General features: G+C 55.9%; 10 protein-coding genes across 10 annotated transcripts; 6 read left to right on the top strand and 4 right to left on the bottom strand.

Moving 5' to 3' along the window:
- Window positions 1-1,026: 1,026 nt before the first annotated feature.
- On the top strand, window positions 1,027-3,834 carry PG986_013579 (PHD-finger domain-containing protein; the record flags this gene model as incomplete). The annotated part of the gene is made up of 1 exon (XM_066849801.1): window positions 1,027-3,834. The coding sequence occupies one exon, from the start codon at window positions 1,027-1,029 to the stop codon at window positions 3,832-3,834; it is 2,808 nt and encodes a 935-aa protein (XP_066693944.1).
- A 423-nt stretch (window positions 3,835-4,257) lies between these two features.
- Window positions 4,258-5,804, top strand: PG986_013580 (uncharacterized protein; the record flags this gene model as incomplete). The annotated part of the gene is made up of 3 exons (XM_066849802.1): window positions 4,258-4,294; window positions 4,894-5,652; window positions 5,767-5,804. 3 exons carry the CDS (start codon window positions 4,258-4,260, stop codon window positions 5,802-5,804), a joined length of 834 nt encoding a protein of 277 aa, XP_066693945.1.
- Window positions 5,805-6,141: 337 nt separating this feature from the next.
- PG986_013581 (Carboxylic ester hydrolase) lies at window positions 6,142-8,298 on the bottom strand (the record flags this gene model as incomplete). Its single annotated transcript, XM_066849803.1, has 3 exons — window positions 6,142-7,322; window positions 7,398-7,564; window positions 7,625-8,298. 3 exons carry the CDS (start codon window positions 8,296-8,298, stop codon window positions 6,142-6,144), a joined length of 2,022 nt encoding a protein of 673 aa, XP_066693946.1.
- Window positions 8,299-9,788: 1,490 nt separating this feature from the next.
- Window positions 9,789-10,715, top strand: PG986_013582 (delta3-cis-delta2-trans-enoyl isomerase; the record flags this gene model as incomplete). Its single annotated transcript, XM_066849804.1, has 3 exons — window positions 9,789-9,982; window positions 10,074-10,326; window positions 10,362-10,715. The coding sequence occupies 3 exons, from the start codon at window positions 9,789-9,791 to the stop codon at window positions 10,713-10,715; spliced, it is 801 nt and encodes a 266-aa protein (XP_066693947.1).
- A 109-nt stretch (window positions 10,716-10,824) lies between these two features.
- PG986_013583 (uncharacterized protein) lies at window positions 10,825-13,272 on the bottom strand (the record flags this gene model as incomplete). Its single annotated transcript, XM_066849805.1, has 1 exon — window positions 10,825-13,272. The coding sequence occupies one exon, from the start codon at window positions 13,270-13,272 to the stop codon at window positions 10,825-10,827; it is 2,448 nt and encodes an 815-aa protein (XP_066693948.1).
- Window positions 13,273-13,824: 552 nt separating this feature from the next.
- On the bottom strand, window positions 13,825-14,514 carry PG986_013584 (uncharacterized protein; the record flags this gene model as incomplete). The annotated part of the gene is made up of 2 exons (XM_066849806.1): window positions 13,825-14,363; window positions 14,427-14,514. 2 exons carry the CDS (start codon window positions 14,512-14,514, stop codon window positions 13,825-13,827), a joined length of 627 nt encoding a protein of 208 aa, XP_066693949.1.
- Window positions 14,515-15,280: 766 nt separating this feature from the next.
- On the top strand, window positions 15,281-15,843 carry PG986_013585 (uncharacterized protein; the record flags this gene model as incomplete). Its single annotated transcript, XM_066849807.1, is given in 3 exon segments — window positions 15,281-15,303; window positions 15,343-15,751; window positions 15,769-15,843. 3 exon segments carry the CDS (start codon window positions 15,281-15,283, stop codon window positions 15,841-15,843), a joined length of 507 nt encoding a protein of 168 aa, XP_066693950.1.
- Window positions 15,844-16,552: 709 nt separating this feature from the next.
- Window positions 16,553-17,668, top strand: PG986_013586 (aldo keto reductase; the record flags this gene model as incomplete). Its single annotated transcript, XM_066849808.1, has 2 exons — window positions 16,553-16,627; window positions 16,790-17,668. The coding sequence occupies 2 exons, from the start codon at window positions 16,553-16,555 to the stop codon at window positions 17,666-17,668; spliced, it is 954 nt and encodes a 317-aa protein (XP_066693951.1).
- A 293-nt stretch (window positions 17,669-17,961) lies between these two features.
- On the bottom strand, window positions 17,962-19,202 carry PG986_013587 (PQ loop repeat protein; the record flags this gene model as incomplete). Its single annotated transcript, XM_066849809.1, has 2 exons — window positions 17,962-18,982; window positions 19,144-19,202. 2 exons carry the CDS (start codon window positions 19,200-19,202, stop codon window positions 17,962-17,964), a joined length of 1,080 nt encoding a protein of 359 aa, XP_066693952.1.
- Window positions 19,203-20,038: 836 nt separating this feature from the next.
- On the top strand, window positions 20,039-21,783 carry PG986_013588 (uncharacterized protein; the record flags this gene model as incomplete). Its single annotated transcript, XM_066849810.1, has 2 exons — window positions 20,039-21,231; window positions 21,282-21,783. The coding sequence occupies 2 exons, from the start codon at window positions 20,039-20,041 to the stop codon at window positions 21,781-21,783; spliced, it is 1,695 nt and encodes a 564-aa protein (XP_066693953.1).
- Between the last annotated feature and the right edge of the window lie 647 nt (window positions 21,784-22,430).

Raw genomic sequence — 22,430 nt, forward strand, 5'->3', positions numbered from 1 at the left:
TCAGAGAGAGGAAGATAGAACCATTGTAATGTTGATCGAGGAGTTAACGGTTATACAAAGAGAATACGAATTGTCTATTAAATGACACATTCCATACTACCCTTCGACCAGCCCACCTTTCAGCCCTACGATGTGATCTCATCAATTACATATAAAAGCTCCACCTCCAAGCTATTGATGCATCTCTTATTATAGTTGGTGGGCCTTGGTGGGAGGATAGCTACATTATAATTCGGGGTAATATCAGGTTTGACATCATCGGAGGTCCCATCGGAGCACCCAAGGAGGGAATGAATGCAATTCCACTTATCAAAGTCACTTAGAGTATGGTGATATGCAAATCCGGTGGATGTCTACGTGCCCGTCATGCCATGGGTAGTGAGTTCGTTAGACACTTACCCATTCGATCTGTTCGGTAGGTAAGGTAGTGAGTGTTAAGGCCGACGACAGTGTTGGAAGCCAGTCTTGTGAAGGTCACTATCAAGAAGCTTTGGAACCATCCAACTAGACTGCGGAATAACACTGCACTGTCCAGTAAAGCTTCAATCAAATGCTGTTACAACATATAACACACGACCGGAATCAAGTATTCACCAGGTTGTTTTGCCAGTCATTGAATGCTTAGACACCTCACATGCTCGGTGTTGTTCTACAGTACCGTAATTGAAGCGGAAGCTTCAGGTACTCACTCACCTTACCAGGTACATGAGGTATCGCCCAGGACCCTCATCCCCAGAAAGCTTGGGCCCCACGCTGACCTGCATCCAGTCCCGAAGTTTTTCCGGTGGAGGCTGCTGGGCGCGATTGAATGACGGGGCTTCGTGTTACAGCTTCCCTACCGTAGTCGAGGAACTGCGATGCCGACTTCTACTATCTACCTGCCGTCGCCAAGTCAGTGAGCCATCACCAGCTGGTCGCTTCATTCTTTTTCGCGCGCATTTGACCGCACTCATTTAACCATTACCATGGTAGTTTATTCTTGATAATATTCGTCGCAAGAACTTGACTTTGCTGCTGCACCGCAACATGGCGTCTGCAGTAGAGGCAAGCAGCCCTTCCGTGGCCGACCCTGCGCCCGCTGCCGTGGCCGAGCGCAATAGCGACGACATGGACATTGTCGATGAAGGGACTAGGTCGCCGACAAGCAAGCAGGAGCCTGCGATACCAGCTCAACCTATCGAAGCACCCACTGCCAACAGCACTCTCGACTCCTTCAACATGCGCGCCGATCCTGATGCGCAAGCAACCGTGTCCGATTACATCGATTTTGTCGACCATCTGCCTTCCGACATCCGTCGCTCTTTGACTCTGATCGGAAAGCTCGACCAGACGTATGCGGATTCCTCCATCAAGGTTAACAAGCTCACCTCGACCTGGAGCAAGCTCCCTACGCTTCCTGCAGATCAGCGGCCTCTGCCTGCTCAGCTGCGCGCCGAAATATCCGAAAACCTCAACCGTGCTGTCAGCTCACGCACATCTTCATACGCAGAAGCCTGCCGCATGTCCGACTATGTGAATCGACATGTCAACCGTGCGAAAACAATCCTGGCCAAGCTCCAGACGATGCGAGAAAACTACCCCACCGAGGAACAGAGAAGTCCTGTGCAGACGAGATCTCCTCAGATGAGTCGGACGCCCAAGGTCACGCTCCGAGTAGACAAGGATGGCCAGAAGGTCCGCGGACCGCCCAGGATAACAGTCCCCGGCGAAGTTCTGGCGCCATATGACATCGACTTCAATGCCTACAGCTCATTCAGCGAAGAAAGCTCGGACGAGGACGAGATATCGGTGTCGCCAGCAAGAATGAGTCCTGCACCTCGGATCAAGCTGGTCAAGACCCCCAAGGCGCCCAAGGATAAGGTCCCCAAAGCACCTCGCCAACCCCGCCAGCAGGCTACATCAGGTATGCCAATGCTGTCTACGAGCACGGCGCTGGCAAAGCTGCAGCCTCCTCCAGAGAACGCAGTGCCGGGTTCCCATGATGCACCATGGCTTCAGCTTACTGCGTACGAACTTGCTAGGCTCAGGAAACGCATGAAGAAGAATGCCGTATGGAGCCCGAGCGACACCATGATTGCACGGGAGCTCAAGAACCTGGGTCGCGGCATCGAAGCATACAGAGCTGCTGAGAGGAAGGCCAAGGATGAGGGTAGACCATTTGAGCCTTCGCTGCCCGCACCTGTTGTGGATGCCGACTCGGGTATGCAGCACCCCCCTGAAGGTGCTATTAGTGCGGAAGCCTTGGGTGCGGAGGAGGTTCAGCTAAGCAATCGCGGCATGAAGCTCAATGAGGCTAAAAAGCTCAAGAGGGAAGCCATGTCCAAGTTGGCCGGTGACGATGCCGAAGAGTCCACGAGGAAAATGATGGAAACTGCGCGCCAACTCCTTAATCACGAGGCTAGCCCATCGGTAGCTGGAAGCGTGCAAGGAAAGGGTTCGGAAGCTGGTCCATCTCAATCATCTTCGCAGTCACAAAGCAAAGCACCCAAGAAGCCAAGAGAGAAGAAGCGGAAGCGAGACTCTGAATCCGAAGTTCCCACCACGGTTAAAGCCGAGACTATTGAGACTGGCAACGGCGTTCAACAGTCTATCAAGCCCCAAGTGAAGCGCACAAAGACTGAAACACCAGTGCCGCCGCCTCAGATCCCCAGGCCTACGTCGCTGCCGCCTCCAGTCGAGACTCCCGTGCCACCACCGCAGGTTGTGCAGTCTGCCCCAGTCGTGTCTACAACGCCTGTGCCTCTTCCGGTGCAGCCGTCGGTACAGCCGTCGCCGAACTCGACTGCTTCGGCTGTCAAACCCGCAATCTCGCCGACGACAGGGACCAGTCCGGCCCCTGTGGCGATGCCTATGCGTTCGGCGACACCTGTCCCTGCGCCAGCAAACAACAACAACAACAATGCTGCTAATACGACGACTACGGTACCCACCAAACCATCGGCGGAGACGCCTATTCCGCCGCCCGCCAAAACATCCACTACCCCCATCCTACCCCCAACTCGGGATCTGGGCAAGCGGGAGACGAGAAAGGATCATAAGAGCCTACAACCTATCGCAACCAACGCGACCAGCGCAACCAGCGCGACCAACGCTACCCCGAAGCAACCTTCATCTCGTGGCAACACTCCAGTTACCACGCCTGTGCCTGAGCCGCAGTCAGCGACCAGCCGTCGGCCGGTCTCCCGTGGAAAAGCAGGCAGTCAAGAGCCGCCTGCTACTCTTACGGTAGAACGACCTCGGCGCGCAAGTACGGCTCGCAACACACCGGTACCCGCGGAACCTCGCCAGCCGAGTAAGCGGAACAAACGCCCAGCACCGGGCATCGTTACTTCAGCCTCAGGTGGCAAAAGCGCTGTCGGTAGCCGGAAAGTGCCGCCTAAGAAGCGGCCTCGTGGGCCGAACAAGTCCACTTCTAGCAAACAAGTTGAACCGGAAGCCGAGGTGGAGTTGGATGAAGATGGTAATATCATCGACCCAGATGAGCCAAGGTATTGCATGTGCAACGGGGTCAGCTTTGGCACCATGATACAGTGCGATAATGTAGATGTGAGCCGCACCGACAGCACTTCGATTGAACCCTCTACTCCAAGCCCGACTGCAACCCCAGCAAGTCACAGCACGCGCAGCAACAAGCGTCGCAAAGTCATACCTGATGATAGTCACAAACTGACAGGCCCGCGTACACAGAACTGCAAGCAAGAGTGGTTCCATCTTGAATGCGTCGGACTCAATGCTATCCCGGCCCGCACCACCAAGTGGTACTGCCCCGACTGCCGGGTAGCACTGAACATTGGAGAACGTGGAGAGGTTACTTCCAGAGGGGTGAAGCTGTGATGGGGGCCATTTGACAGGCGAGATTCGGAACGATTACATGGAGGGTTCACACATCGGGACACTCCCAGATACGGTGTGTATAGTTTACAGGGCAAGAGAGCGACTTTGGAACTCGGGAGTTATTAGCTGGAGTTGAGGACTATGCGTGCGGCAACGCCATTCACCGACCACGAAGCGTGATATTAGCAAGTAGTGGCCAGCACAATGAGAGAGAACCGTGGTGTAGGATCAAAGGTGTGTGATGCTCGCGGGCATTTAGTACCCTAGCCAATAAGGAATGCGAAGACAGTTGTGACCAAAACTCGTAGATTTGTCATATGATATTCTACCCGTGCTATCTAGTGGATGTGGGCTGTGGCCTCTTTCTCTGGTATGTTAGATACTTGTGTATGCTATGTGCCTGCATAGCATAATCAACACAATATGCCTGTCTGGAAGGCGCGAAACAGAATGGGCATCTGTGTGTTTTGTTGCGTACCCTCCTCGGGCTTTCCTTGCTTCACTGTCATTAATACATACATAGATGAGGTCAAATATGCAAACTGCAACTTCTGTGAATGGATTTGAACCTGTAAGTGGTTCATGCAGCCGGAATCTACCTGCCCCTTTGAAGCGGCAGCTAACGAGGAAGTCGAAGAGGAAAGAGGAAAGTAATTGGTGGCCAAGGGCAGGCAAGACCTGAACACACCTGCTCTGCTAGACGATGTTGAATCCTGGTAGTATCTATATTAGGCAAGCACCATTGGAGAGGTGAACATACCACTTCGACGTATTTCCTCCTCCTCCGTTCCACGTCTGGCCATGGACATCATCACTTCATCAAGACTTACAACAACATACAAGCACACTTCCACGAAACAACTCAAACAACAGCACACGACGAGCTAGGTTAGCAATGCTTCCTGGACCGGTACGCTTTCCGTTGGCTAACCCTTCTCCATCAGGCACAGATCCAGACCTTCCGTCACCGGCATCCTCATTACCGAAAGAGGATCCTACTACTGCTACTACTGTTGCTACTACTTACTGCAACTACACCTTGTGACTCTGTTATTATAGTTCATTCGCCTCCCAGCAACGACACCGACGAAATGCAGAGCCAAGGGACCGGCGGATCTATTCACAACCCTGTTGTTTATCCTTCGCCTCCCGGCGACGACAGCGACGACGAAATGCAGGATAACGGGGACGGCGAATCTGATCACTCCCCTGCTGTTTATTCTTCGCCTCCCAGCGAGGACAACGAGGACAACGAGGACAACGACGACAGCGACGACAGCGACGACGGCGACGAAATGGAGATTAGCGGGGACGACGAAGCTCTTGACGACCCGGAGCGGCCCCAACTCCGGATCATCGTCCAGCCACCCACTTACATGGACGAAGGGACGTTGCTCGGCCGCCCGCTCGTAGTCCTCGGTCCCCTCGACGTCGCATACTACGCCCTCAACGGCCTCAACCTGGAGACGGACGAGCCGGCAGAACTGGGAAGGAGGAAATCGGTGTTGTCCTCGGATGAGTCGGAGTCGGGCCGGAACGCGGGCATGGACAACGACGACCCGGACTTCCACGTGCAGCCAGAAGCGCTCCGGGTAGGCCTCGTGCGCCCCAGCGAACACTATCGATCCGAAGAAGAGCCGCAGGGCTACGGCTACGCCATCTGGCACAACCTTTCTTTTTATAGCAACGGTGACGACTTGCGGTTTTGGATACGTGCCATGGACGCGCGGGGAGAGGTCATCGCCGGCATCACGACGGACGCAGTTTTTGTAGAATCCATTGACAGCAACGAGATGGTCGGGCAGCCTGATAGTTTCGGTGGGTCATTCGTCTCTCCTTCCCCAGCTATATATAGTCCGCTGCCCCTAGGCATTTGTTTTACTGACTGGGTATATTCGCTCAGTCACCTTTGACCAGCTACTGTGGCTGCAGTCGCTGCATCGCAAGTACCCGCACCACTGAACGTTTGAGCCGTTCGGCGATGAAAAGTGGTATCGTTGTACGCACCCGGATTGTCGGATCAGAGCGGTCCATACCATGCTGATCGGAAGGTCGGACGCTAACTGGCTACACAGGGGCGAGAGTTTTCTAGGCATGGACGATTATTAGAAGGGACAAGTAGAGGCTTGGAAGAAGAGGAGGCAATGGAGGGTTGTGAAAGAGACTTCAGACTTGCGAAAGAATAAAATTACAACATGGGATAACAAACGCTAGAGCAATCGAAATTCATGTTTACATGTTGGAACCCGAACATTTCCTCGTACGCTTCCTTGCCCCCCTCTGATGATACGAAGTGACGATGACCCATTACCCCCTAAGCACACTACCGCGGTCATAGCTCTCGTCCAGCTGCACCCGGAACTTCTTGGCCTGCTTCTTCTTCTCCTGGAGGCTGTCGGTGCTGCCGAAGCGGGCGCGGGTGTCGTCCGCGAGCCCGTGGAAGAGCATGGCGAGGGCGCTGCTCTTGAGCGGCCGGGTGCGCGTCTTCTGGGTCTGGTAGATGGCGCCGACGAGGAAGAGGTCGGCGCCCAGGACGACGAGCACGGGCAGCACCAGGAAGCCCCAGCGCACGTGGATGTAGGACTCGGTCGAGACGGCGGGCCCGTGGACGGGCTCGGCGCCCCAGAGCGACCGGAAGGCCACCGTGACCGACGTCGCCACGTCGGCCATGAGCATGGCGAGGCCGTCCTGGCCCGGCTGGGCGTACTCGTAGTAGTTCCAGTAGAAGGCCGTCACGATGTCCGAGTCGAAGAAGGTGGTGCCGTTGGAGATGCCCACCGTCAGGTTGACGGCGACGGTGCGGTCGTTGATGGTGATGGTCGAGTTGTTGGTCGTGCGCGTGGCGCCGCCCGCGGCGAAGACAGAGGTGAACCAGCCCCGGAGGCTGAGCATGGAGTCTTGGCCCAACAGGTAGTAGGAGGCCGAGGACGGCGTGGTGTTGTTCTTGTCGGTCACGTAGACGCCCAGGTCGGTGCCCGATGGCTGCGTCGTCGTGTCGATGACGGTCTGGTTCACGACGGTGTGCGTCACGTTCTCGGTGAGGGCGCCGACGGACACGGTGGCGTTGATGGTCTGCAGGCAGGCCGAGAGGGAGCACTGCTTGGCCCAGGGGCTGCTGTTGCCGGCGGGCCCGTCGGCGGCCTCGGTGCCCATGAAGATGAGGCGCAGGATGGTGGAGTAGGGCATGTCGCCCGCGGCCGAGGGGATGTAAGGGGTCATGCTGAAGACCTGGCGGCTGTCGTTGAGCTTGGCGCCCTGGGGCACCTGCCAGCCGCAGTCGCTGGCGTTGGCCGGGTTGCCGCCGCAGTACTTGGTCAGCACCGAGGTCAGGGGCACGCACTCGTAGCAGACGCCCAGCGTGTCGAAGACGGGCCAGGTGCAGTTGCCGGTCTGGCAGTCGAACTTGAGGGAGGCGGCCGGGCGGCCGTTCTCGGCGAAGAGGCCGTTGTAGACTGCGGACTTGAGCGGCAGGACAGGGACATAACCAGCTTAGTCAAGTAAACCCTTTATCAGTACTCATAGTCTGGCTGGGGTTTGCAGAGAGGCGAGACGAAGAAACTCACTGGGTGATGTTGTTCCTGGCAGGGCACCTGTGAAGTTGAGGGCACGGGGTATCGTGGCGTTCTGGGGGTGGTTGACAGCCCTCAGCTCATACGTCACGATCTGTTGCGAAAAGGGGCTGAAAGCTAGAGTAAGGATGGCGATGATGGCACCGGCAGAGCCGAGTAGTCTGGTCGACACCTCACATATTAGCAGGCTTATAAGTCGAGATCAACAATGCAGTACGAACCCTCCTCGTCTAGATGCGAGCAACTTGATGGCGCCTACGACGCCACGGCTGGCTTCATCAAAGGTTTCCATGTCAGACAACGGCACCTTGGACTCCTTGAACCTGATCCACTTTATCTGCGACAGGCCGTTCTGGAGCGAAATGCCCAGGGTCGTCACCGACATGGTCGCCAGCACCGCTATAGCAGTGTTGAGAGTGAGGCGGTACGGCCACTCGTAGAGAGAGCGCCTGTCGTAGTGGGCGATGAGGCCGATGATGGCCGCCAGCGCCGCGAGAGAGACGAACATGGTGACGATCTCAATAGTCCACGTGCCGTCCTTGTACCACGCCCGTGACGAGCCGCTGCCCTCATTCGATGATTTGAGGGATGGCGTTGCCCCTTGCAAAGGGCGGACGGCGGCGAATGGACTGGCGCCTTTCCCCAGGGTGCCGCCGCTGCCGCTGGGTACTCGTGATGACTTGGCAGTCAGTAAGGCCGCATCGTTCCAAGAGCGCTCGACTTCTTCTAGCTCGATGCTTACTGTGTTTTCCTGGTCATGGTAGATGGCAAGCTCGGGAACTCCCATAGATGCGTCGCCCACATCCGCAGAATGTTCCTCTTGATGAGGGGTGCCGCCCTTGGGCGAGAGCTGGCTGTCATAGCTCAGGTCCTGGATAGGCGCGTAATGGGCCATGATGGGATATTCCTATCAAGTAGCAACACACACAGAGACACTGGTCCGAAACCTGAACGGAGAGCACTCGAACGATCATTGTAATTCCCGGCACCCACGAGGCTCATATACATGTGCAAGTGGTTCATGGTCTACTCTGACCGGGGTCTGGACCCTTAGCACCGTTAACGTCCTACCGGGCTGAGCAGCCACCACGCACCAACGATACGTTGAGGCTCTGTGGTTGGTCGAACCTTTTTTCTAGAACAGGAAAAGTTCGACGCTGCTGCATGCAGTGAGATTTGGAGACTTACAGCTCCGGGTGGTGGGCTTCAGCCTTCTCGTCTGCCGCGAGCAGCGCGGAGGCCGACCAACTTCACATGTGTGTAAAGCCGAGGCAGACAGCCATCCTCCCATGTCGAACTGTGGGATCGCTCCGGGGCCAGCGATGGACCTGTCTGTATGCGTGGACGTTGACGAGAAGAGACGAGACGAGGGCGAGAGGGAATAATCAAACAAGATTAGACATGGGCGGATTGGGTTCTGCCAAGTGGAATGGTTTGGTCCTCAGGGACCATGGCGGCGTGGTAGGATCAATACCAAGCCCGCCAGTAGATAGATTTCTATGGCATTGGATGCCTACCGTCTCGTTGCGACACCGCCTTAATTTCTGGTGAACTTCCTACCGGTGCGTTGTGCGTGGTGTGTGGCGTTGATCCCTCCCTCCCATCACCACCATGCTGTTTGGTAGTGACATCTGCAGGCTCTAAGTAAACACCAATAAGATCAGCTGCAAAGTGCCCGTAAGGAAGGCAACAAAAGCAATATAACCAGCGGATCTCCGGGCTCGGACCCTTCTCGATGCAGGCCGACCACCCACTCCTCCGCTCATAGCCCATTGCCACACACACACACGTGAGAGACGGGCCGTGGAAATCTATAAATATAGATGATAGACTGCTGCGCCTCGATCTATCTCCTTCGACTAGTCGGCTCGAATCTTCTTCCTGAAGAACTTCGAGGACGCCACTCTTGATTGTACACCATGTACGATGACGATATCGTAGAACCCGTCAGAGGACGAACGGCGATCCCCCAAATATTCGAGGGCCGGTTGGCTCGGTGAAGGTAAGCGACATTCGACCTCGTCCTTTGCATGAGTAATATTCGGATGTTACTTGTTCAGGCGACTGGAGTTGTCGGTAGATTGATTAAATCGCGGGGTGCAGGGGTTGCGGGGCTGCTAGTTGCACCTTTTTAGTTGCACTCCCGCAGTCACCCCCACTATGGAGAAGAAACCGAGGCACGTTGAAGATGGATCCTCACCTAGGCACGTAGTCGTCTAGCTAGTGGTCTAACCCGCGCGGGCTCCTGTCCGCTCCTTCAGGTATCAATCATATAGGAATCCCAAAATCACACATCAGTTTCTCATTGAGGATCCCTCAATGACCAATACGGGTTCAATTGCAGTCGTTTAGATATCCCACAAACAAAACACACCGCCCGTAACCATGACGGAACGTTCAGGCACCTTCACGGTCGAGTACACCGGCCGTGTCGCCATTGTCACCATCTGCAACGAGAAGAAGCTCAACGCTCTGAACTTGAGCGGCTACTACGAGCTTTCCCAGATCCTGCGCGAGATTGCCAAGCACGACGAGGTCTTCATCACCTTTCTCACAGCCAAGGGGCGCTTTTTCTCCGCGTAAGTTTTCATCAATGTCAGCATCATCTACTAGCGCGCATGTCATCTCCCAAATGTCAAACATGCCCGACTAACCACACACAACAAAAAGCGGCGCCGACGTGTCCATCTCACGCGCCACGCCCGAAGATGGCCCCTCCAACGACGTCTACCAGCAGTGGCTGCGCAGCTTCGTCGCCAACAACCTGAACACGACGCAGGCCTTCTACACGCACCCCAAGGTGCTCGTCGTCGGCCTGAACGGGCCCGTCGTCGGCCTCTCGGCGGCCCTGGTGGCCTTTGCCGACTTCGTGTACTGCACGCCGTCGACGTTCCTGCTGACGCCCTTCTCGTCCCTGGGCCTGGTGGCCGAGGGCGGCGCTCGCGCGCCCTGGTGCAGCGGCTCGGCATCAGCAAGGCCAACGAGGCCCTCATCATGAGCCGGCGCATCCCCAGCGACGAGCTGCTGCAGACGGGCTTCGTCAACAAGGTCTTCGACATCGACGTCAAGAAGGACGGCGGCGACGCCAAGTTCCGCGCCGCCGTGCTCCAGGAGATCGACGACCGCCTCGGCGAGCACCTCGTCGGCGACAGCTTGACCGGCATCAAGGCGCTCATCCGGAAGCCCGAGACGGAGGTCCTGGACAAGCAGAACGTGGCCGAGGTGTTTGCCGGCTTGGATCGGTTCATCACGGGCATCCCGCAGGCGGAATTTGCCAAGCTTGCTTCCGGCGCGAAGCGTCACAAGCTATAACCCAATCAGCTGTGAATGATAATTTGTCACCATGGGATCTTCTTGTAAAAAATAGCAGCGTAATCGCAAGCAAGCGCATATATGAAAATTCAATTGACTCTTGGGTATATCATACGAGAAGCCCAAATAACAGGCTCGTCCGTCTCCAGTACTCTTGTGTCGCCTTCCGGAGTCTTTCACTGGCTCCGTCCTCCAAACCAGTCTTCTTGAGCACCTCGTCTGCAAGCTTCTTCAGTTCTTCGTTTGGAGTTTCGCTTGTGCCCAGGTAGACCTTGAGGAGATGTATGTCATAGAGCCACTGAATAAGCAGATCCTGCCGCTGGTCGGTGCTAGAGGTCTCCTTAGTTGCCGCGCCAGAAGCCTTTTCAGATTCTTCTTTCTCATCCCCAGGTGTTTCATCTCCCCCGCTCTTCTCGTCCTTCTCTTCCTTCTCGCCCTCACGCTTCTCCTCTCCATCAAGCACCTTGTCCTTCACAGGCTCCTCCGTCTTGGCTATGGCACCTTCTGATTCTAGCGCTGCTCGCCAGGCATCGCCAAGCTGTTTACCAAATATCTTCTTCAGCAGGTCTACAGCCGAGGGGCTCCATAGATCCAGGCCAGCATACCCCATTGACCTGATCAAGTCTCGCAACAACTTGAAAACGCCGGGCGACGGGAGTGTGGGCAGGGCAGGCTCGCCCTCCCAGAGGCTTCGACCAGTGACCCGGGTTCTCGCCAATGCGCCCGACGAGAAGTCCTCCAGCGGTGCGAGTCCAACCTCCACAGCAAGCTTCTCTTGTAGAGATGGGACACTCTCCAGGCCAAAAGACTTGGTGCTGTCCAGCTTCGGTAGTTGCCTGCGAATGGCACGCAGGACACGAAGTAAATACATGGCGATATGGCCGCTGTCGGCACTGCCCATGTGCTTCTGCCACAGCGTGTTTAATTCTTCGTCAAGTTGTTGGAAAGACTGCTCAAGCGCTGTGTTCAGACGTTTGTTGATCTTGTCGGGGTCATCCTTGCTCAACAGCTTCTGGCGGACCTCGATCGTCTCTTCGTCTTCGATCTCTTCTACATCGTTGTCCCAGCGCTGGCGTTGCAGCTGGCCGACAACTTCGTTCACGTCGTCAATCAGGCGGTACCAAATCTCATAGCCCGTGACCGCCTTCGCGACCGTGTTGTTCTTGCCATGTAAACGGGAGAGGATTTCGTGCGTGACTTGGGCGGACCCAACGCCCATGTCCAGGTCCAACATTTCATCGGACCATAGACCATTGTACTGATCGGAAGTGCCCGCCCGCCATCCTTCCAGCGTGGCACCGACTTCGGATCCCACGAGACGAAGTTTGGAAACCTTGACATCCAGAACGCCCAAGAGCCGGTTGTTGATGGTGTCTCGGAGCCCGTCAAGCATGACGGAAGGGTCGAGGCCTCTCGCCTTGCCGCCGTCCTTGATCCAATGCTGCAGCACGTTGGTCCGTAGATCGACAATGCCCTTGAACTCGTTCATGTGCTCTAATATCTTCTTCATGCCCTCTAACAAAGCCTCACCTCCTTTCTTGGCCCAGGCGGTCAACATGTCCTTAGCCTGTTTACCGTCTAGATCGTCGTGTCTAATGAAGGGTGTGAAGTACTGGACCTCATCGCCGCACCACTTCTCGTAGATGTCAAGCTTCAGACCTTCCAGAGTTCGCAGCGATCCGTCTGCAAGAAGTGGGTTTTTCTTCAAGCTTGCCAGAGCATCGGAGAGCTTCGATGGGACAATGTACTGAACATCCAACAACGTCCTGGTGTAGAGGTCCAGGCCCTGGAGGACGTTCTCGGTCCCTCTCGTCTTCTCGTACTCTTCCACATCGAACTCGAAGGCTATCGCCTCGCCCCGGACATTGAGGAAGTGACGCAGGGCGTCTCGGGTGCCTGAGCTGGAGGCCAGACTGTACGCGCACAGTGCCTTGAGAATATCCGCTTGTTCGAGACCGTCGCTGATCCTGCCCAGCACTTTCTCGACGCCGCGCAGAAGCCGCCTTCGCAAGCTGCCCAGGTTCTTCTTCGCGGCCTCGACCGCAGCGCGGAGCTCCTCGTTCAGCTCGCCCATGTCGCCGAAGCTGGAAACCAGCAGCCGGCTCAGCAACAGCACCTTGGCCGCGAGCATCAGCCGCTCGCCCCGCCCTCCCGCGGCCCCCCCTCCCGCGGCGCCGCGCAGGAGCTTGCCGACGGCGAGCCCGCAGGCCTCGAGCAGCTTGACGCGCGCGACGCAGCCCATCTCGGCCTCGGCGTCGTCGAGCCCCCGGAAGCGCGCGAGCCCCGTGATCTTGCCGCCGACGACGGTGCGGCCGCAGCGGCCGCCCATCGCGCCCAGGATGTTCTGCGTGCGGGTCATGTCGTGCCGCATCTGCACGATGGTGTCGGCGGTGCCGAGCAGCTCGCGGTAGCTGTTGCCGACCTGGGTGCGCAGGCGCGCGGCCTTCTCGTCGATCTGGGCATGGAGGCTCTTGTGGATCTGCCGGATCTGCGGGAGCGTGTAGGTGGTGAAGACCTGGGTCGACGAGGTCAGGTTCGAGGTGTCGGGAGTCGCCATGGTGGGTGGTGCACCGCTTCAAATGTCTTGCGCCCCAATTGGGATGGGCTGGCTTCGGTAGAAGGGAACCGACACGTAAAAGCAAGTCGTAGAGCTTCAACGGAGCATACGCATCTCTGGGCGAGTGTTTGCGCTGTACAATTGCTTATGCAATTATAGCAGTTTAACTGCTTGGCTGAGTGAGCGTTGGTGGATTGTTGCTACGCTGGAAATAACATGTGGCAGCACTGACGTCCAGCGGGTACACTATTATTTACTAACGAAATACATGCAGGTAACCATAGCAATCCCATACATCTATCAAAACGTACGATGAACACTTCCAATATCAGCACTTTCTTCTCCAGGGCGAAGGTAATTGAATGTGAATTTTGTATATCAATTTGGAGGTAAATCTAAATCGTTTGCTACAGGCCCGCCGATTTCTTCAACTTTCCCAATGGCAGTACAAGTGGCTTTTCTCATACAGCTAAAAGCATTTACAGTATTGCTTGCTTGATGGCAATTTCACCCAAACTTCGTGACGAACAGCGATAAAGGGGTTTTACAGGACTATGAGGACCACTTGACCTCGAACTCAAAGAAGTTGACCTTCAAAGGATCCGAAGACGTCTTCGCAGGCCTCGCAACCAGCGGGCTAACATCCAACAGCCACTCCTCGCCATCCTTGTCGTTCTCGTCGGCGAAGATCCAGCAAATCTCCCGCAGCGGGACCTTTTCCTTCACGTTGCCCGCCTCGTCCAGCAGGAGCCGGTAGACCCACGCGCTCTTGCCGTTCTCGTCGCCCTCGCGGACGATCTCGAGCGTGACGCCCCTGCCCGGGTCGACGGCGGCGCCCAGCGGGCCGACGCTCCAGTCCGCCCACCGGTCCGTGGCCACGGTGCTCAGCATCGGCGCGCCCTGGTAGAACTCGACGCCCGTCTTGATCCACTTCTCGGACGACTGGTCGGGCGTCGCCGGCGGCGCCGAGACGCGCTTCAGCGCCAGCAGCAGGCCGCCCTGGTCGTAGCGCTCGGTCCAGTCGGCCCAGAAGGTCACGCGGGCTGACTGGAACTTCTTGAGCTGGCCCGAGGAAGTGCGCGAGATGGGGGCTATATGTCCAACCTTATTAGTCTGCCACTTGCCATGTATAGCTTATTCAAGGTTATAGGTACCGTTCCAGACATCCTTGGACGGAGGCTTCCTCCAGATATCAGTATCTGGGCCAGCTTCAAGGATAAAGGAGTCTTTGGTAGTGTCCATGTTGTTCACTCGATATACGAAATACGGGGGAAAGGTAAGGTTTGCTTCAGGTTTGGAGCTGCTGCGAGGAGTAGATATCGCACAGAGCAATCAATGACTCCCGAACGAGGCACCAGCTGGATTTTATGTAGCAAGCTAACCGCGAGGAGCTCAAGTGGCATCTGGCATCTTCGAGATTAGTCACAGTGTTCAACTATTTCGATGCTTCTGGGCTGAGCTGCGTCGTATTCCTCGCTGCTATATAGAGCACCCCCGCCTCGCTCCTGGCCAATCATATGTCGCCGAAAAACGTAAAGGACCAGCCGATGCGGTCGCCAAGTCCTCGAAATCCGGTGATGACCCGGGTAACCCGATATTCAGCCGCCCGGCCTGGAAATACCAATCATTTTCATGGCTAGAGGCAGCTTTGCCTCATTGATCGTCGGTTCGCAACGTGTCACCTTGCGTCAAGATGGGGACAGCTGAGCTTCTGCGATGCTTGACGAATGCCGGACACCTGGAGCCGAGAGCCGCTTGGCGGACACGGCCAACCAAGAGCCTAGACTCTGTGATGAGAGTGCGGGACTCTTTCGTTCTCGACTTACTGGGTGGGTACATGTCAGTTTGACAGAAGAAGCCAGTTATGGATTGATGTTGCTTTTGCCCAGGTTTGAGTAAGTGCTGATACTTAGCCGTCGGTTATATGCATCATTTGATGGGTTGATACCATAGCTCCGAGCCGAGGACCGGCTTTGATCGGTGGCTTGAGTGGCGGAATGCAGTCCGCATGGCGCGAGGCCCCGACCATATGTAAGCATATTTGGATGAATATGGGCGTGAGCTGGCCAGCGTCGTCCAGTCCACGGGCTGCTTCCTCCCGGGAGTCTACCTGCACGTGTACGTGCTCGCCGCGTTCGGGGCCTCGGGCTTCCGCTCGGCCTTGACGATCCTCTTGGTCAATATCACGGTCACCGTAGGATCCGTCCTCTTGGGATCGCTGTCCGACAGGCTGCACTTGAGAACCTGCGTCGTCATCTCGGCCCTCTTTGGCGGGACGGTTATGCTGTTGATTTGGGGCCTCTTGTCGTCGCGGGCGGTGCTCTACCTGTTCTGCGTCGTCTACAGCCTGTTCGTCGAGGGGTGGACGTCGATGTGGCCCGGTGTTATGCGCGAGGTGGCGCGGCGGGCGACGGCTGTGCAAGACATCAGTGAAGGCAGCGTCGAGGGCCAGGCCCAGGCCCAGGGAAACGACGATCCCGTCATAATATTCAGTAGCTCTGCGTGGGACGCGACGTCGGGAATGCCATTTCGGGCCCGCTCAGCTCCGGGGAATGCCTCGGCAAGGGCTGACGAGCGCGGGCTACGGCATTGGGTATGGCAGCTTGATTGTCTATACTGGTGTGACCGGGCTTCTCAGCGGAACCAGTGTCGCCTTGAAACGTTTGGGTGTACTTTGATGATCTCCTAATCTGGGTGTCTGAACATTTGGATATCAACTGTCTTGTATTCATAAGACCTGCTTATTTAGGGGCTCATATGCGCAGACTGAACATGATTAGTGCAAATGAACTCTTTCAAAGAAGATATAACAGCTAGCGCAGTGACAGTATTTCACTACAACCATGCGATCTGAAGACTGACACGCCAACGGTGTGTTGGAGTAAATTGGCAATGGCAGCTCTCCAAGACCATCATTTATACTTTACCACTTAGGAGGTCGCACAGGCACCATGTGCCGTATATCGCTCTACCAAGAACATCCAACGTAATCGGTTTCCCGAAGTATTTTATCCTTTCCTGAAGCTGAGAGGCCATAAAGCTTTCACTACGGAGTTGCCATGCCGGGTCGCCGACGGCTTACGAACCGGCATCATAGGTGGGTCTCCACCAACTTCGGCCTCCGCTCGGTTTTAAGATATGCCTGCCGGTGACGTGAATCACTGAACACCAAGTCGACTGGATAAATAGGTGGCAGCCCCCATTCATTCAGAAGTAATCAAACTGCATCTCGACAATACCAACGACCTTGATGCATAAGATACTCAGAACCGCTGCAGAAATGTCGTCAAACTTGACAATCCAGTCGACCCTCAAGCTGAACAGCGGCTATGAAATCCCCCGCCTTGGCTTCGGCGTAAGTTCCACTCTCCCTCCGCGTTGCAGCAGTTTGTAAGGAGGGTCATTGGTTGGAGAACCAACCCGCTAATGCCGGAACGAAACACACCAGGTCTACCAGGTGTAAGTGGCCTTTTCTTTTCTCGCCAAACCGCTAACCGCCATGCAATGCAAACCACAGACCGCAACCAAGAGAAGCAGTCCGCTAACACCCCCCTTCACCAGTCCCATCGAGCAAGCCGAGTCCTGCGTGCGCGAGGCCCTCACCGAGGGCTACCGCCACGTCGACTCGGCCGTGGGGTACAGGAACGAGGCGCCGTGCGGCAAAGCGATCCGGGACTTCGCCTCCCCTTCATCGTCGGGCGGTAGTGCTGGTGTCGCGCGGGAGCACATCTTCTTCACCTCGAAAGTGCGCCCCCTGAAGCTGTCGTACGAGAGCGCCAAGACGCAAGTCGACGCCACCCTCGCCGAGACGGGCCTGGGCTACATCGACCTGATGCTGATCCACGCGCCCTACGGCGGGCCCGAGGCGCGCAAGGGCGCCTGGCGGGCCCTGGTCGAGGCCGTGGACGCGGGCAAGGTCCGCTCCATCGGCGTCAGCAACTACGGCGTGCACCACCTCGACGAGCTGGAGACGTACACCCAGGAGCTCGCGGCCGAGCGCGGCGGCGGCGGACAAGAAGGTAAAAGTGGGGGTATCATCTCCGTGGGCCAGTGGGAGGTGCACCCGTGGCTGCCGCGCGACGACATCGTCGACTGGTGCCGCGCCCGCGGCATCGCCGTCGAGGCGTACTGCCCCGTCGTCCGGGGCGAGCGCGCCGGCGAGACGGTGCTGCAGGAACTCGCGGCCAAGTACGGCAAGACGTGGGCGCAGGTTCTGATCCGGTGGAGTCTGCAGAAGGGACACGTGCCGCTGCCCAAGAGCGTCACGCCCTCGCGCATCAAGGAGAATGCGGAGGTGTATGACTTTGAGATCAGCGAGGAGGACATGGCGAAGCTGGAGACGAAGGAGTATTCCCCTTGCGCTTGGGACCCCACAACGTCCCCTCTAGACAAGTAGGGATTGGGAAGTAGCAATAAACATGGGTTCAAGGGGGCAACTTTGGCTAGAGCAACAGTACACATCTTATAGAAACAGCACAACTCTAGATACAAACTATCGTGGTTAATCAATATGCCCTACCGCTATTTTCATTTTCCGTTTTCCCAGAACTCCGACTGAGAACCAAACTCATAAACTATATACGTTCTTGGTTTTGTAACCCTTGCGGGCTATACCCAGACCAACCCTCTTTTTGTTGCCGCTATGGCCCCTTCTTAGTTACCCAGTAAAGAAATACAGTTTTGTGCAAGTTAAGGTGCCCCGGATCCGGCCCGCTCCCAGATCGGTCTCTGATCCCAGCGTTCTTCGTCGTTGCTGCTGGATTCGGCATCCTCGACGTACGTATCATCATCTTCGTCATAATCGACGCCGCTGTAGATGAAGAACTGGACGAAAATGCCCAGATCAAGGAACAGAGTGCCCAGACTGCCTGCTATCCATGAGAGGTTGACGAGGATATATCGTCCATAAATCTGGCCGGCCTCGCCGGGCTGGCAGTGTCCAGGGTGGGCGCAAGTCGGCTCGTAGGCGAAAATAGAGAGAACGTATGTCAGGTTGCCCAGGCAAGAGAACAGGAAGAAGAGCATGGAGATGCCTTCGACCGACTTTCGCCGCCAGTTGAGCAGGAGCTGCGGTAGGCGCGATCCGAGGTACAGTATCGCGCACATCCAGCCGAAGATTTGACCCCAGAGGTTGAACTGCGGGCGGTCCGAGGGTCCAGATTCGTGTTCGCCCGCGGCACGACGGCTCAAGTACCAACCCGCCACACCGGCGACGCAGACCATGAGGATGGCCGTCGAGTGGGTGAAGAAGGTGCGCAGCTTCGTGGGCGGCGGTGGGGGCATAGACGGGACGTCGGAGATCATCGGCACGGCGGGCGAAAGATGTTCCCAGCTGTGCCAGCTCTGTGTGCTGCCACGTCGCTCCCTATTTCTCAAGTGTGCGTCCAGCAAGCCGGATCTTTCGTTCGGCTCGCCAATCTCCCGCACGCGAGTGGCCTTTGGCTTAGGCGGAGGTACTTCGTCCTTCCAAGTGAAGCCCTTGTAGTAGAAACATTGAGCCAGTAAAACCACATCAGCTATGGTGTAGTATATAGCAAGAATAAGCATAGTGGGCAAAACGCCCTGTAGTATGGCGCCGAGGATGTTGAAAACATCACCGACTAGCCATATGATGATGAACTGCAATGAAAGACCTTCAGCAGAACCGCGTCTGAAGTTTTCCGCAATCTGCGGGCTGAAGACGACTATCCATGCTGCTATGGATATAGACCTTGGGGGTAAGGATGTTAGCTGGCGTGTTTTTTTTTTTCGGCAAACGTGACTGCGACAGAAGCTTTCGACTCATGATATAAACCATGTCTGAATCTTCTCGAGTCTGAGAACGGAACAATACCGAAGTTGTTGCTGCTTTGATTTGGATGAAGAACTTACCCACAGATACCAGATATCGCTTCGACGTCCAAGTTCAACGGGCCAGTGGGAGGGGCCATGGTGGTGGTGGGTGATGTCAGTTGTAGCACAAGATGGCCAACCACAGGTATGTGTGTCAGACACTGAGCAACGACAGCCAATGTGAAGACTGGCTCGTAATCTGCAAGCAAATGCTTATTGGTGAACTATACAGCTGGAATCTGAATGAGCGATTGATAAAAAAAGGCAGTAGATGGCGTTCCAATTCGCGGAAACGAGCGAAGGCGACTACCAAACAAGAATAAGAGAGGCGCCCGTCATTGAACATGGATTTTTTCAGACTGGTGACTGAGACTCTCATCCCCAGTTTTCGTAGCGCAGCTCACTTACTCAGCCAGGACCACTGCGTCCCACGTGCACTGAAGGATTTAGGCCCGGCCAGGATAGGCTCAAGATGACGCTAGAGGGCAGTCTTGCGGGGGGACGGCCAATTGCAGAGCGCTCTGGTTCTGTTCCGGGGGCCGCAGGCTCTTGGGCTCGTAAGCAGTGGTTCTAGTGACAGCGGCATCCCCATGGCTCTGGGTTGGGGAGCTAATGTTTCGCTTGCCTGCTTGCAAATGCAAATGCCAAGCACGCCCATCCTTTTCAGCCGCCACTCAACCCACCCACCACCACACCACCACCCAACGCCGCGACATCCCATGTGGTACCTTTCCAGGGGTTAGGGGGCCATGGACTGAATGATCGACGCGGCGATAACCGAGCTTCACTTTCGTTCGTGATTGATACACGCGCAGTCAATCCTCTTCTTTGCTCGAATACGGCCCATTCTCGATAGGCTTCGTGCCTGAAGTGAAAAGCGCACTTGACAGGACAGAGTTTGGCTCAGTGGTCCGATCAGGTCCCTCCGGCCATCATGTCTGCCGACCTCTTCGCCGAATTCGCCGAGTTCGAGGCGCCCCCAGTCTCGCAAACACCCCGACCTGCCAAACCCTCCTCGGACCCGTTCGATCTCTCCAGTTTCGGAAGCAACAGACAGACCTCCTCGGCGCCGCCACCACAACAGCAGAACCAACCGTGGCCCGCGTTTCAATCGACTCCGGATCCTTGGGCGACGCCTGCGACTACCACATCGACAGCACCGATATCACTTGGCACCGGCACCGTAGGCAATGACGACGATGATGACGACGAAGGCTGGGGTGACTTCGAGGTGCCGGAAGATACAAAACCAGCAGTGTCAAATGCGCCGCCCGCTTTACCAGCAGCCGAAGTGGCCAAGCCGTACCATGACATACCCGCCAGGACAAGGATAGTGCGGGCACCGACTATAGATCTACTATCGAACAGCCTCATCTCTGTCCCAGGTGGCAGTAGCCAGGCGGGAAAAACTTTGCTGGCCCAGAGTCCAAAGCCGAAGCTTGAAACGATTACTCAAAAGAGCACGCGTAAACCGTCTAAACCAGATCCTAATGTTCTGTTTGATGCAGATGATTTTGACGGTGACAACCCGGAGGATGATGATGACTTTGGAGATTTTGAGACTGTTCCTCCACCCGTCTCATCGCAGACGGCGACAAACAGTGTGCAGCCCAAGAAGTCTGCTTCACAAATGTTAGCCGGTCTCAGTTTGCAACCTGCCTCAAACTACCCGCAGGCCCCCAAATCTCCGTCTTTCCGAGAAAGGAACCCATTTCCTGGGCTTGCTCTCAATACGCCTGCGCCATCCGTCTCTGCCTCCAAGGACGACCCCCAGTCGTCGCCCATAACTGCTTGGCCGACGCTGGATAATATGGATTCAGCTGGTAGCAACAAGATGGATGATGGATGGGGAGATTGGGACTCTTTCGACACGAGAAAGCCTGCATCGAAGAAGCCTGCCTTGAAGAAACCTGCGTCGAAGAAGCCTATCTCGACGAAACCTGGCAAGGCCAGTGCGCTTTCGCAGAGTACCGATGCGAGCTGGGATTGGGATGCTGCCGATCCAACAGCCGATGGGCCTAGAGACGACGGCAATCAAATCCCTCCGAGTAATGTCCCCCTCCATCCGTTCTGTTATCAATATTTCCCCAGCTTCTTGGAATGGCCAACGCATCGCTTTACAAGCCTGTCAGCGGGCAACCCTTTTCTACCAAGAACCGTATAATGGCCGATCCAAGGACGCTGGAGTTTTTGAAGGGTTACATATCACTTGCTACGGTTGCCGCTCGTATCATAGCCGGTCGAAAACAACGCTGGCATCGAGACAAATTTTTAGCCCAATCTATGTCCATTTCGGCAGCTGGCAGCAAAGGGATGAAGCTCGCCGGTATCGACAAAACCCAAGCTGCACGCGAAGATCGCGAAGCGGGCGATGTACTGGATGTCTGGAAGGAGCATGTTGGCCGCCTCCGTTCTGCACTCGCTGCTGCAAATTCAGCAGCAAAGGACCAGCAACTCAGGATACCTGAGTTGCGAGAGAACATGCCAGTTCAGACAGCTAAAGGCGTCCCTACATCCACGAAAGCCTGCATAGTATGTGGACTCAGACGAGACGAACGAGTGGCACGAGTGGACTTTGAAGTCGAGGACAGCTTCGGCGAATGGTGGGCAGAGCATTGGGGTCATGTGGCCTGCAAGCGGTTCTGGCTGAAGCATGAGAACGCTTTGCGTCAACGGTGAGAGCGGTCTCGACCGTACCAGCGGGACTTTTTTACGTACCCTGCCTTTAAGATGGATCGTAGCCAGCCTCCTCGGCTTCTGACGCACAAGTTTGGCACGGAGACGGAGACAATCTAGTGGCTGATCAGACGATCCGGTGAGATTTCAGCCGTTGTGGCCTTCGACGCCAATCCGCCCGTTCCATGCCAATCACTTGGATAGCCTGCGATGTCTGGATTTAAAGCTCTTACTAACAAAGATGGACGTCTCGTTCGTCCAATGGCCGCATTCGAGGTATCGAAAACCAAACTACTGCACGGGGAACTACTGCACGGGGACTCCTCTCTTCTGCATATTTTCCTCGTAAAATATTTTAATACCACACGATATACCCCCGTTGTGATTCGCCCTCCCAGATAGCTGGTTGCTAGAAATTAAACCAATCAAGGTATTTACTCCTACAGTGTCTCGAGCACAAGAAATGGTATGGATACACTGAGCTTGCACATATGGGCTCTTGTTTTTCCCGATTAGGCACTTTCGACATGGAAAGATGGAGCACCGTGCTGTTGTGACTAACAAATGCTACTGGATGACGGACAGGGGCCTACCTGAATCACCAGTGAGGCTTTTTCTCACCAATAGACTTTGCAGCCCATGTGTAATGC

Source organism: Apiospora aurea (genome assembly GCF_038362705.1).
Source record: "Apiospora aurea strain CBS 24483 chromosome Unknown utg000009l_segment0_segment0, whole genome shotgun sequence".
NCBI classification, from domain to species: Eukaryota; Fungi; Ascomycota; class Sordariomycetes; order Amphisphaeriales; family Apiosporaceae; genus Apiospora; species Apiospora aurea.